The following is a 13,467-nucleotide window of genomic DNA, read 5'->3' on the forward strand; positions in this document are numbered from 1 at the left end:
GTTTTAATGGTAGAAGAGCACTGTTTCCTTTCTAGTGTCAGAAGGGACGTGGATAAATTAACGTTTGGAACATTTAGCTTTACTCCATAGCTAGCATTCAAAATGCAGTCGAATACCCTGCTGGGAATTTCACACTCAGCTGAGAAAGTGGTCGTGTCCGAATTTGTTACTGCATGTAGTTCCTGAAGCTCACCAGTGCTTTCCTTCTGCCTTTGTATTGCTCCTGAGTAGTCATACTAACTTGGTAAACTGTTAAATCATGTGTATGCTCCTTGAAACTAGTGCTGTTGTATTAAAAAGGCTACTGGAACCTGGGAAGAGATTGATTTTGTTGTACAGGTAAGTATGTTTGTAGCAGGTTGCTTCAAGTAGCTTGCCAAAATGCTGCTGCCTCCATTTCCAGTTGCTTTACAAGAACCAGTAAAGAACACTTTGTAAGGACAGAGTGAAATCAGTATGTAAGGGTTCTTCCTCTTAGTGATGAACAACTGAGCTTTGCAGGCTGAGGGGATATTTTGAGGTTTGAAGAATGTAGTTGTTTTGGTTTTCTGTTTTCTTGCTCTGAGGAGAGAGGGGAAAACCTTACCAATGGATCCATCATGGAATGGATAGATGGTCTCGTGTAGTCTATCCTGCAAAGCTGAGATGTTGGAGTTGTGTGGAAACCCTTGATGTCATTGTTTCTGTGACTGGCACCAGCCCACAGGCTGTAGTATTTTAGATTTCCAGGATGTATTTTACACTGATGAGAAGTTAGTTTGTGGGTGGCAGGTCAATAGGTTTCCCTTTTTAATGTCTGTAGAATCCTGTCTGACGTAGACTCGGGTTTGATCTGTCCGTTAAGTTTTTCTGCTGTCAGTGTGGGGCTTGTGAATACATGCTTTGAATGCTTTATGGGCAAACTGAACCTCTGTTGAAATGCAGAATCTTATTTTCTAGAGAAATTAAATCTCTGAATCCTTTTTTTTATTCATTTGAATTTCAGCATCTATCATATAGTGTATCCAAGTTTTACCTGAAGCATTAATGCTGCAGTTCTGCTGAGAGCAAAGGGTGAAATGAAGAGTTTTCCTAAGAGTTTAAAAATAACAAAATACTGCATGAAGATGCAAAGAAAAGCATAGATGTTGTAATCTCTCCTTACGCAAAAGTATAAGAAATTGGTTTAAAGTAGCTGTGGGCTAATCCAGCCTTTGCTTCTGATGTGTTTATTTTCACTAGTAACATCACAAAACCTGCTTGCTCACCTCATATTTTAGTAATTGCACAGTTCCACCTCAGATATGAGGAGAAAAAGATGTAATGGCAAGAATGATGTGGTAAAAACCTGTGCATTGAAGTGTTCTGGCAACTGAGTTCTATCTGGTTAAAATTAATTCTCTGGATTGTCGTCCTCAGGTGAAGGTCTTGGTTTTTTGTTTCAGTGTCTATGTGATGCCCGGCACCAGTATGCTTTGTTATTAAGAGTAATACTTACATAGTTGATTGCTGTTAGCATGGTTCCGCTGTATGTTTAATGGAGTTTGTAAAATGCTAAGCTGAAATTCAGCTCTGTGCTGCAGAAGTGCCATTGGAGCTTTAGTCAGCTAAAATAAGGCATTGCAATTCTGTTGTCTTCTGAGGACTTTGCTCTCATTTAGGTGGTGTAATTATGTCATGGTTAATTGGCATGTTATTTTGATCCAATCACTTCAGATTACTTCTCTCCAGGATAGTACTTTTAATGGTACATCAAGTTTGATAAGCAGGTAGCAAACCAAGAGATTCAAGCATAAGCTTCCTCCTGAGCAGCAGTGACTTCTTGACTGTCAGGCATGTGTGAGATGATCTGTTCCTAGAGGCCAAATGTACTCAGCTATGTAGCTGAACTTGAAATACCAAGTTCAGGGCTAGGAAACTGAAGCCTTGCTTGTGAAGAGATTAGCGATTAAACAGAAGATGTTTCAGAATTAAATGTGATTGTGAAAATATAGCTAGGGTTTTTAGTAGTATTGTGTCAGAGGACTGTGACTGCTTTGAAGTGGCTGGTTAAAAGCATTATGTTTATGAGCTTGGTTCTGCTTTACAGGTTTAGCTGAATAAAGGTACCTTGTACTTCTGTTAGTACAAAGACGTGAAATGCAAGGCTGAGTTACTTGTTATACATGCTCAACTTAGCTTTTTATGTTAAACATTTCTATCAAAGATAATAAAGTTCCCCTGAATAAAAAAAAATAAGAACCTTTTCTAACTCTTTTCATTGTTTTCACAAATACTTTGACAAACGATGTTAAACTGGTGTTTTGTGTAGGACAGTGCATGGAAGGAAATACATGTTTTAAAAACTCTCGTTCTAAGGATGCTGTCTTAACTAAAGACGTGAAACCTGAAAGAACTGGAGTAGCTGCAGCGTGGGATGGGTGCAGCAGTAATGAGCAATGCCTGGTATGGCTTTTAGAACTAACTCAGCCTTTAATGGAAGAGCTTTTTAGTGCTCTTTTGTGAGCACCTTTGTAGTCTCAGATGTTAGTGAATGGATGCTGCTGATTCACTGGTATAGATGATGTGCTGTCTCCACCTGAGCATAACTACAGTTGACTTTTATAGGAAGGCAGTGCAACTGCCTTGAAACTTGCTGAAGACTGCAGAGTTCCAGCCAAGCTGTTCCCTCTTGTCATTAATTCAATACTATGGAAAATGGGTTATTTTGATTATTATTTCATGCTGTTATAATGTTATATGGTTTCTATGAAATACCTTGAATTTCTGCTTGAAGCAAATATGCTGAAATACATTTTCTTTTAATTTTTCCTCTTCAGGCCTTTGCACAATTTGATGCTGAAGGAGATGGCACTGTAGATGTGGAGAATATGCTGGAGGCTCTCAAGAATTCTAGTGGAGCTAATCTTCAAGGGGAGCTTAGCCATGTAATCAGGCAACTGCAAGCTTGTTCCCTAGTTCCAGGTATGAGAACAGAGTGACCAAACAGATGGTTTCCCAAGTCCTGCCCTATGTAAGGGATGTTGCTTCGATAAATTGCTTTAATAATGTTCTTGTCCTAATCTTATCAAAACCATACTCCAGGTCCTTCCCGCTTCTCTAGTATTAAACAAGTGAAGTTGCTGTTACTTAAAAATTTCCCGTAATTAAATCTAGCTAACTTGCTTTCATAAATAACCAATATTTTCCTGTCTGTGTGACTGAGGAGCTTCTTACTGTCTATTTTATCTCGCAGACAGAAAACAGTTCTATGCAAAATGTTGGTGAGTGTCTAGCTAATGCAGTCTTGTATTTGGAGGAATAAATCCTCTTCTGAGTCTGTTTCAGGTGATGAGTCATGGACTTTATTATTAATATATTGTTATTTGAAATCCTGCTGAAACATAGTTCATGTTTTGTGGTGTATCGTTTGGAAGGTGTCAGTTCTCAGAATTTGCTTTCTGGGATAAGTATCAGTTTCTGGCTTTCCTTCCAAGCTTTTGATGGTAAGTGGCTAAAGAGGATTTGCCTTAGAGGATCAGACAAGAAGTGCTAGAATTGGCTACAGATAAGTCAGAGGACAGTACTTATGGGGTACTGTTTTGTGCATCTAAATGCACTATGATCCAGAGAATTGCTGTTAAGGAAATTAAATTTCTTACAAACTTGGTGGAAAACATTAGGCGCCTCCTTGGGAATAATCCCCAGTGCCAGAGGGAGATGCTTAGTATAGCTCAAGGTGGGTGATGTGAGTACATCAGCTTGTTAGCCAAGCAGCAGCTGTTTCACTTAGATATTGAAAGCAAGGGTTTGAGACTTTAAGGACAGCAAAATAAGTATAAAAACTAAGATTTTTGGTAATTGTTTTGAACACCTTCAGGTATTTCAAGTAACTGGCAAATGTTTGCCTGCACCTCTTGCCGTCCTTCTGTAAAGGTTGCAGACTTGAACCATTTCCTGTGGTAGAATGTAGTTCCAGTGTTGGCTCCCATGCTTAATTTGGATTTCCCTAGTAGTAAGATATAGGGGGGGGGGGTAGAAGTGGTGACTGGGTCAAGTCAGATGTTGCAACACAGCTGGAAATAATTCTCTCTTTCTAGGTTTTATTGATATATTTTCTGAATCAAAAGAGCGTCTTGGTCTTCATGCCTCAATGATCCTGAGGTTCTTGCACAGGAATCGCATTTCTAATACTGCCGTCCCTTACCCAGTGCTGGAGTACTTTAACAATATCTGCACTATGAGGTCTTCTGTGCTGAAGGATTCTTTAGATCGACTTCTCCTAAAAGAGAGGGGTATGTAAATCTTTCTTTTTCTTCTCAGTGTGTAACCATAGGTTGAGGAAGAGATTACGGATAAAATAAAAAGCTTTCTTCACTGTTGAATTTTTACCAGGCATGACTTTTTATAGAGTTGATGTGCCTACTTCTGTGGGTGTTTTTGTTGTTCTTTTGAGGCACATAAATTGATTTCCAAACTACCTCTCAATCTGAGTAACACACTGGGATGTTTTTCATCTTTCTCCTAACCTGTTTCAGAATTATTATTATTGTGATATTCTTTATTCAGTCAAATGTCTCTGCTAGTTGCTAGAATGTGGGTAGCCAGGGTCTGACGGATGGAATATTTTCTGAAACTGACTGTTCAGTGTTAAAAGTAATGTATTGTTTTGGGGTGGAGGTAGTGAATCTTTTACTATATTTCAGACAGGACTCTCCTGACGGTCTCCCTATGGGGATGGCTCCTTCTCTTTACAGCTTGACTTGATATTTTCAGATCTCTGCACTTCTGTTGAAATAGATCAAGTTACTTGGGCAAGCAGTCTGCTTTGTCCCTTCCCTAGAATAGCTGAATTGAGGTTTCCTCCATCATATTTTACTTTTTCCTCTAATTTGTTTGTCTTTTTGCATATTAATAAAGCTTTTATGAAGCCAGTAATGAAAGGAAATGCTAAAGGCTAGTGAACTCCAGGCAAAGTAGGTGTTTTCATACTGGTTAAGATGATTGTAATATCATCTGAAATTAAACTTTGCTGTCTTCTACTTTCTGCCAGAAACAGTTCTTTGGGATCTGTGTTCTGTGCCAACAATTTAACTTGTATGTGTTAGTTATTATAAAGGTATAATAATGCTTAAAACAAACTAAAGAAGAATCTTATGAGTGACTTATGTTCTTTGCAGAATACCCCAGTGATTTGAATGGTAATCAGGAGGCAGACAAACTGAAGTCTGTCACAAAGTGCTACACTCACATAGAAACCTCATCCAATTCTGCTGATATTGACAAGATGACAAATGGAGAAACGACATCTTTCTGGCAGTCAGATGGGAGTGCCCGCTCCCACTGGATACGGTGAGCAACATGCCAGTATGCATCTGAGTTTTGGGGTTGTTAGTCCTTAGATATACAGCTGGTGGAGTGTTGTGGTGGGTTGACCAAAGCCACTGTCCCTCCCCTCCTCAGCTGGACAGGGGAGAGAAGATGCAGTTAAAGGCTTATGGATTGAGGTAAGGGTGGGGAGAGAACACTTGCCAACTGCTGTCATGGGCAAAACAGACTCAACTTGGGGAAATCAGTTAAATTTTGTTACCAAGCAAATCAGAGGAGGATAATGAGAAATAAAACCAAATTTTAAAACCCCTTCCCTCACCCCTCCCTTGTTCCTTGGCTCAACTTCACCCCTGAATGCTCCACCTCCTCTCCCCACTGGTGCAGGGGGATGGGGAATGGGGTTGTGGTCAGTTCATCACACACTGTTTCTGCTACTCCTTCCTCAGGGGAGGACTCCTCATACTCTTGCCCTGCACCCGTGTGGGGTCCCCCCTGTGGGAGACAGTCCTCCACCAACTTCTCCAATGTGAGTCCTTCTCACGAGCTGCAGTTCTTCATGACCTGCTCCAGTGTGGGTGTTGTGCTTTAAACCCAGCCAGTAACTAAGCACTATGCAGCTGTTCCTGCCCTGGCTCCCAGTGGGATGGGGAGGAGAGTCAAAAAAATGTAAATCCCATGGGTTGAAATAAGAAACAGTCCAGTAACTAAGGCATAATACAAAACCACTACTGCTAGTAATAATGATAAGGGAAATAACAAGGGAAGATATTGCACAACTAAAAAGGGAAAGGAGGAGAAACCACAATTAACACAAGTGCTGCCCAACATGATTGCTCAGCACCTGCTGACTGATACCCAGCCTGACCTGAGCAGCCATCTGGACCTTCTGCATAGCTCCCCTCAGTTTCTATACTGGGCATGATGTGCTGTGGTATGGAATACCCCTTTGGCTGGTTTGGGTCAGGTGTCCTGCCTCTGCTTCCTCCTGGCTTCCCATGCATCTCTTCACTGGCAGAGCAGGAGAGACTGAAATGTGCTTGATCAGGATAAATGCTACTGAGCAACTACTAAAACATTGGTGTGTTATCAGCATTGTTCTCAGACTAAAGCTTAAACACAGCACTGCACTGGCTACTAAGAAGGAGAAAAATAACTGTTACAGCTGAACCCAGGACATCAGGGTCCCTCCCCTAGGGTGCAGTCCTTCAGGAACAGATGGCTCCAGCATGGATCCTCCATGGGCGCCACAGCAAACCTGCTCCAGCATGGGCTCATCTCACCATGGGGCCACAGGTCTTGACAGGAGCCTGCCCCAGTGCAGTATTCCCACACTGTCACAGTTTCCTTTGGGCATCACCCTGCTCCTGTGTGGGATCCTCTGCAGGCTACAAGTGGTATATATCTGCTCCACTGTGGGCCTCCATGGGCTGCAGGGGGATATTGGCTCCATCACGAACCTCCGTGGGCTGCAGGGGGACATCCTGCTTCATCGAGAAGTGAATTCTCAGTTGAAAAGCCAAACAACAGAAAATCCTACAGTCTCACTGTCAGAGGTGACTGTCTTTTAAGTCAGTTAAAGTTTTCTAACTTGTCCACCCTGATACACTTGTGAAGCACTAGGTAATTTCCTTTGGATTTATCTGTATTTGTACAAGTGGAAACTGAGTGAAGCTTAGCTAAAAGTGAAGTGCTTGACCCTACCTTCTCTTTGCAAGAACTGTTTTATCTTTGCTTTGCAGTTTAAAGATGAAACCAGATGTTGTCCTGAGACATCTGTCCATTGCGGTGGCAGCTAGTGACCAGAGTTACATGCCACAGCAAGTGACAGTGGCAGTGGGAAGGAATGCCAGCAGTCTTCAGGAGGTCCGAGATGTTCACATTCCAAGCAATATCACTGGCTACGTAACACTGTTGGAAAACGCTAACATTAGTCAGATGTGTGAGTCAATAAAGATACTGTTGGTACATTGTTTTGGTGCATTTTTGGAGGTGGAAGTTTGGGTAGAGCATAGAATGATGTGTTGAAATCATTAGAGTAGGAACTTTAAATCGCACCCTTGGGTCAGAGAAATTGTTCTACTGGTAGTTTAATCTCTAGTCTTTAGGAGGGTCTTCTGAGTCTTTCTCATGGCATCTGTCTGTAACTTGGGCTAAGCATTGAAGAGCTGAATGACTAAAGATGCAGTTTTAGCCTCTCAGTTTGAAGACACTGAGCAATTTAAAAATATCTTTGCTTGCAGAGTGGGAGCATATGTTGGATGATCATATCTAGCAAAAAATCTGCTTCTGAGCAACTATTTTCTTGGTAGCAAAACTCTGAAGCTGGTCAGATGATTTATGTAAAACAGGTTTTATGCTAAGGGGTTTTAAACAGTGTTATTTTTAAGTCTGGTAGATCTGTGGGTGCTCTATTGGAATCAATCAAGGGAAAGTTGCTCCTTCCTAAGATCATGGAATCTCAGACTGATTTGGGTTGGAAGGGACCTTAAAGCTCATCCAGTTCCAGCCCCCTGCCACATGCAGGGACACCTTCCACTAGAGCAGCTTGCTCCAAGCCCTGTCCAACCTGGCCCTGAACAATGCTAGGGATGGGGCACCCACAGCTGCTCCGAGCACCCTGTGCCAGAGCCTCACCCTCATAGTCAACAACTTCTTCCTAATATCTAATCTAAATCTCCCCTCTTTCAGCTTAAAGCCAGAAAGATGGTTACTGCAGCTTCACAAATATTGTCCCTTCACTTCAAATAGGTGCTTTTCACTAAGATGAACCTGCACTGGCATGGAAGTAGGTGGCAAGGATGTTGTTCCTCAGGAGTAACTAGGAGGATGCTATCTATGCAAAATGGTCAAGAACTTACTTGAAGATTTTTATGTAACTTAAAACTTTGCTTTTAGGCTTTACTCTTTTACCCTAATTCTCCACTACCACTCCAAGATGCTTCCTGTGTATGTAGGTAGAAAGGTACTGATGAAACAATCTGTAATCTATTTTCCACTTTGAGGGTTTTGGTTTCTTTTTTTTAATGCTTTCTTCCTAATTTGTAGCTGAACCATATGTAATGGATCACATAAGCTGTTCAGGGGCTAAATTTTCCCAGCCGTAGGGTGTACAGTGAAGAAACACATATGCATAGTTGTCTCTGGGTGGGAGTGCTGTTACATATCTGCTGCTATTTTCCTCAGAGGTTTTGCGGTAATTCTGGTTTTGAATATCTGCATTCTTCTAGATCTTATCCAGCAGAAGAAATGGGGGGAAAAAAAAGTCTTATTTTGTGTTTTGACAGATGTACAGATAAACATCAAGCGTTGCCTTAGTGATGGATGTGACACCAGAATCCACGGGCTCAGGGCTGTTGGGTATCAACGGGTGAAGAAGGTGGGCGTCTCCGTATGCGATGCTTCAGCGATCTGGTACTGGTCGCTGCTGACCTCTCTGGTGACAGCTTCCATGGAAACAAACCCAGCATTTGTTCACACTATTTTGCAAAATACTCAGTAAGTACCAAACTTCCATGGCACGTGATAGCCTTATTTTTAGTTTGGTTTGGGTTTTTTAAATACTTACAGCTTCAGTAAACTAATCTACCTTGCGTCACTGGTTTCCACTCCCTCCAGTAAGGTGTTTAATCATCTTTTTAGCTATCACACTTTAAATTTTGATACTTCTCTTTTATCCATTTGTACATACAAGAACAAGTATAGTTCTCCTTACTGTTGTATCTAATCTAGTTGTTAAGCCATGACTCAACAGACACTGAAAAATACCTTTATTTGCCTGTCCTTTGAATTGTCATACTTTAGACAAGCTTAAAATTATTGTTAATTTTATTGATTATAAATACTGGATGGCTTCCATTTATGGAATGGAGGTTAATTAAGCTTAATTTTGAGCACATTTTTGCTTGTGTAATGCCTTGTCGTGCATTCCATGGGGATATAGTCAGATACATGCAGTATCTCTGTAGCTGTTTGCTTGTGGTGATTAGCTGTTTTCTGTGTTATGTTTCCTTGTGTGATTGCCAAACACTTCTGCCCAGTGACTTGAAGGACTGGAATCCTAATAAAATCACTATACACCCACATCAGCTTTTATAGAGCTTAGTTAGCATGATTCCACCATGCTCAGGAGCACTGCTGTCATTAGGTTAATGAGTACTGCAGGCTAAAGTCCATTAAGCCTATCTTTTAATTTGTGTCATCTATGGAACCTCTTTAGTGCTTAGATAACTTTCTACATGCTTATGTCTGAGGAAGGTTCATAAGTGCAAGCTTTACTAAAACTGGAGGCCCTCAGGTTCCCTCAGTTTAGATAGTTTTTAGAAATATAACATGAATACTGAGGGGATAAAGACTGGAGAAATCTTGATTAAAAATATGTTCTCAGGAATTATAAATTCAGTGTTTGGAATTATAAAGCAAAGCCTCAAACTTTAATATTGGATGTAATGACTTTGATGAAACTGTTTAATAATCTGTATTTGCAGGGGTTATTGCATTACCTTTGGAAATCAAACAGAAACTCTGATCTCAACTCTTTCAGTTTCTGTAACTGTTCCAAGAATTTAAAAGCAATTTTCCCTTTATTAACAGGCTCTTGCTCAGTGCTAGAACTATTTAAAATAAAGCAGTATGTGGGCGCTATTTCTAATGTTGTCACAGATGTAATTCAAAACCCCTTGATTTATTTGTCTCATTGAATTTGAGATGATGAAACTAGATTGAGGATTACCCAGTTGAACTTTCCCTGCCTAGAATGCAGTACTCGCTTTACCTTTTGAAGAGATTGTCTGTGTCAATAAATTTCCTGCGCTCAGAACCTGTTTGTACAGACCTGCTCTCAAAAAGCGTGACAAGTCAAATATCTAATCCATTTTAGAAGGCTGTTTTCTGATGTTATGCTCTGTCCTTTCACTAGGAAAGCACTGCAACACATGCCACCTCTATCCCTAACACCGGGCTCTACAGATTTTTCAAGCTTCTTATCTCCAAATGTTTTGGAAGAAGTCGATAGCTTCCTCATAAGAATAACAAGGTAAGTTTGTGTTGATGTGTTTTGATGCAGTAGAAGATGGTTTAGAATAATTTGTATAGCAAATTTCTCTCATATTTACTCACTTGCTTTTGAAAAACTGGAAGATGTTAAGAAAGATGTAGATTTTTCCGTATGAGCGTCACCTGTCTTTTATTTAAAAGCACTGTCCTGAGTTTTCTTTTCATACTGTTGGGTTTTTTTCCTCCCCAGTTGTTGTACCACTCCGGAGGTTGAACTTATGCTCTTGGCCTTTGCCTTAGCCAGGGGGAGTGTTGCAAAAGTGATAAGTTCCCTTTGTACAATCACCGATCATCTGGAAACTCCATACAAGGCTTCATCGCTTATCGCTTCCATGGCAGTGGTCAGACAGAACCTGCTGTATAAATACGGTAAATGAATACTTGCTGGGTGCTTTTCTGTACATACTTCAGACAGTATGCAGCTTTGAGTTGTTTTACTTGTTCTCCTGGGGTTTAAAATTATACAAGATTTTTAAATTAACAACTGTTACCAAGAAGATACTCTGCGAAGCTGAATGGCCCTAAAACTTGGTGATTAGATCAGCTTTATGTGATCTAAGAGTTGAACCAGGTGGCATCATGCTGAGGAAGAAAACATGAACTTTTGTAGGTAATGGCCCCTATGTCAAGATGGTGATAATGTTTGTATTGCGTAAAAGGTGTTTGTATTGTGTAAAAGATGACTTCAGTTATTGTTATTCTTCCAATAACATGCTTTTTTGCATGTTTAGCCTCAGTAAGTGGTCTCTCTTGCAGACATGTGCACAAACATAAGATGTGTTTTAAATTGAATGTCGTCAGCGTCACTTTACATCTCTTTTATAAATTAATCTGAGTATGTCAGAAGTACAGAGCTGTGTGTGGTCTGGCATAAGGTAGAATTTGGCTGTATTAACTATTTGTTTGATAAATCTGTCTTTTGTCAGGTGTCAGCCCCTGAGATCATCACTAGTCGTTCATGAAGAATTTTCCCCTTTGCCTTTTAGTATGTTTTGACAGGACTTCCAGCCTTGTGCCAAAGGACACATTAATTATTTTAATTATAATATCAGTCTTGATTCTCAAAAGCTTTGAAAATTGCTTCATTTTTCCTGGAGTAGCTGCTGCCTTTTGTAAGCCAGCAGTGGTATTTCATGTATTGGGAATTCCAAAGCGTGCAGACAGTTGAAGAAACATTAGTTGTCATGATTTTCATTCTTCTTCTCTCTGTATCTAAAACTTGAGCTATTTTAGGTTGACGTGTATCTTATGCTCCAGTTTCTTCCACCCTCATTTTTTTTGACTGACAGTGGTAAAAATCTCATTATAACTTTCTTCCCTTTATGTTTCCATTTCTTATCTTCATGAAGAACTTTAGAAAGCATATTTTTCCAGGTTTGTTTCTTATGAAATTGATAAACCTGTTGATTTTTTTCACTCAGGAAAACCTTTACGACTCACTTTGCAAGCCTGTGATGTAAAGGGAAAAGAAGATAAATCAGGGCCTGAAAACCTCCTTGTGGAGCCATGGACTGGGGATGGTAATAGCCTGGACTTAAAATCCAGAATATTTAAACAGACACAAAGACTGTTATCAAGGCTGTGATGGTGCTCCATATATATATATATATTTATATCTATTTGGTGCTACTTAATAATTTTATGATATGGAAGATCTGTAATTAAAAAAGAAAAGGGGGCAAAACAACACCAAAACACCGCAAAAAACCTAACGAAAAGCCCCCAATATGTAAAGTCTGGTTTACAATGGGGGTTTCTCAGGAGCCAATTTATTGTTAAAGCAAACAAAAAGATTGGATTTGGGGGAGAATTTGACATGGAAGTCAGCAATGGGCTCTTGCAAAGAAAATGATCCTGGAGCACATTTTGAGGTTTGAAGTCATGAATCATTCTCTGCTAGTTTCCCAAATATTGATGAAGAGATTTGGTAGAAACCCTTGACATACTCATTGACTGCGCATAACTTAATTCTCCTTTCAATCCTGCCTTTGTTAATGCAGTATTTTCATGTACTGGATACAACCTGAACAAAATAATTTGTGTTTTTTTGACCTCTTTTATTCAAGTGAAATGCTACCTAATCATATTTTAAAAACTTGTGTGTTGTTTTGTAGAGTGCTACTGGTAAATGCAAGCTATTGTGACAGAAAATCAGGCACTTTCTAAATGCTTATTTTACCCTTCTGTTTGCTTTTATGTGGTGTTTGAGCTCATTTTGTAGCTCTCACAAAACCATAGAATCCCAGGTTGGGGAGGGACCTTAGGGATCATCTGGTCTAACCTTTCCTAATTAGCATGACCCAGACTAGATGTCCGAGCACCCTGTACAGCTGAATCTTAAAAGTGTCCAATGTTGGGGAATCCACCACTTCCTTGGGAAGATTATTCCAAAAAGCTGATTGCTCTCTAGCTAATGAGTATTTCAGTAGGAAAGCATTGTGGTTTTGCACCCCCACCCCTCAATCCACAGCTTGCATTAGCAGTCATTCCAACCTCATTCTATCTCCACTGCTGCTTTAGGTTTTCTTACTGAAACTGGGAAAACCAGAGCAAGTATTATTCTTTCTACTGGAACTGAATCTTCGTTTCAAGTGACACAGATTAGAATCAAGGTATGCAGTTCCTGTATGCTTTTGAAGCAGAAGGCTTGCTTGTTTCCCTAGTGGTAGAGTTGAATTCGAGTAATTTTTTTGTATGACCTGTAATTGTAAATTCATCATGAAATAGTGGTATTTTAGGGTTTTGCTTTGCTGTAAATCACAGAGAACTTAAGGAAAGGGAGGTCTTAAATTACAGGGTTACAGGGTCTTAAGTTACAGGGTGCCACAGGCATGCAGTAAAGCCATTTATTTTATACTGTGTTTGTCTATATCTTACCACACTTGTCACTGACTTGTAAGATATATCGTATCTCTCTAAAGAGTATGGATTTATATGTCAGATTTTATATGTAGAATAGTTTTTTGACTGTGGGAATAGCAGGTGTCAGGATATATAGCATGTGAGTTCAGGTTAAAGGTAGGTCTTTCAAAGTCTTTTTAGAGACATTAGTGTAATTTGAATATTTGGTGTGATTTTTATCTTGTTTGAAAATAAGATCTTGTGACTAAATCTCAGGGCCAGGAC

At 39.9% G+C, this 13,467-nt stretch overlaps 1 protein-coding gene across 3 annotated transcripts in view; it reads left to right on the forward strand.

Moving 5' to 3' along the window:
* The window catches only part of ZZEF1 (zinc finger ZZ-type and EF-hand domain containing 1), a 59,072-nt gene that overhangs the window by 1,142 nt on the left and 44,463 nt on the right, over positions 1-13,467 (forward strand). Inside the window, exons 2-10 of one of the 3 annotated variants that reach the window (XM_080630327.1) lie at positions 2,799-2,943; positions 4,059-4,253; positions 5,139-5,310; positions 7,029-7,228; positions 8,574-8,784; positions 10,205-10,321; positions 10,532-10,710; positions 11,763-11,861; positions 12,862-12,953. In XM_080630327.1, the coding sequence (XP_080486453.1) occupies positions 2,799-2,943; positions 4,059-4,253; positions 5,139-5,310; positions 7,029-7,228; positions 8,574-8,784; positions 10,205-10,321; positions 10,532-10,710; positions 11,763-11,861; positions 12,862-12,953 (1,410 nt within the window). Of the gene's footprint in view, positions 1-2,798; positions 2,944-4,058; positions 4,254-5,138; positions 5,311-6,711; positions 6,843-7,028; positions 7,229-8,573; positions 8,785-10,204; positions 10,322-10,531; positions 10,711-11,762; positions 11,862-12,861; positions 12,954-13,467 lie in introns of those variants that run through there. The other 2 variants (XM_080630329.1, XM_080630328.1) reach the window with 2 other exon arrangements.

The sequence above is a fragment of the Psittacula echo genome (assembly GCF_963264785.1).
Source record: "Psittacula echo genome assembly, chromosome: 15".
NCBI lineage: Eukaryota > Metazoa > Chordata > Aves > Psittaciformes > Psittacidae > Psittacula > Psittacula echo.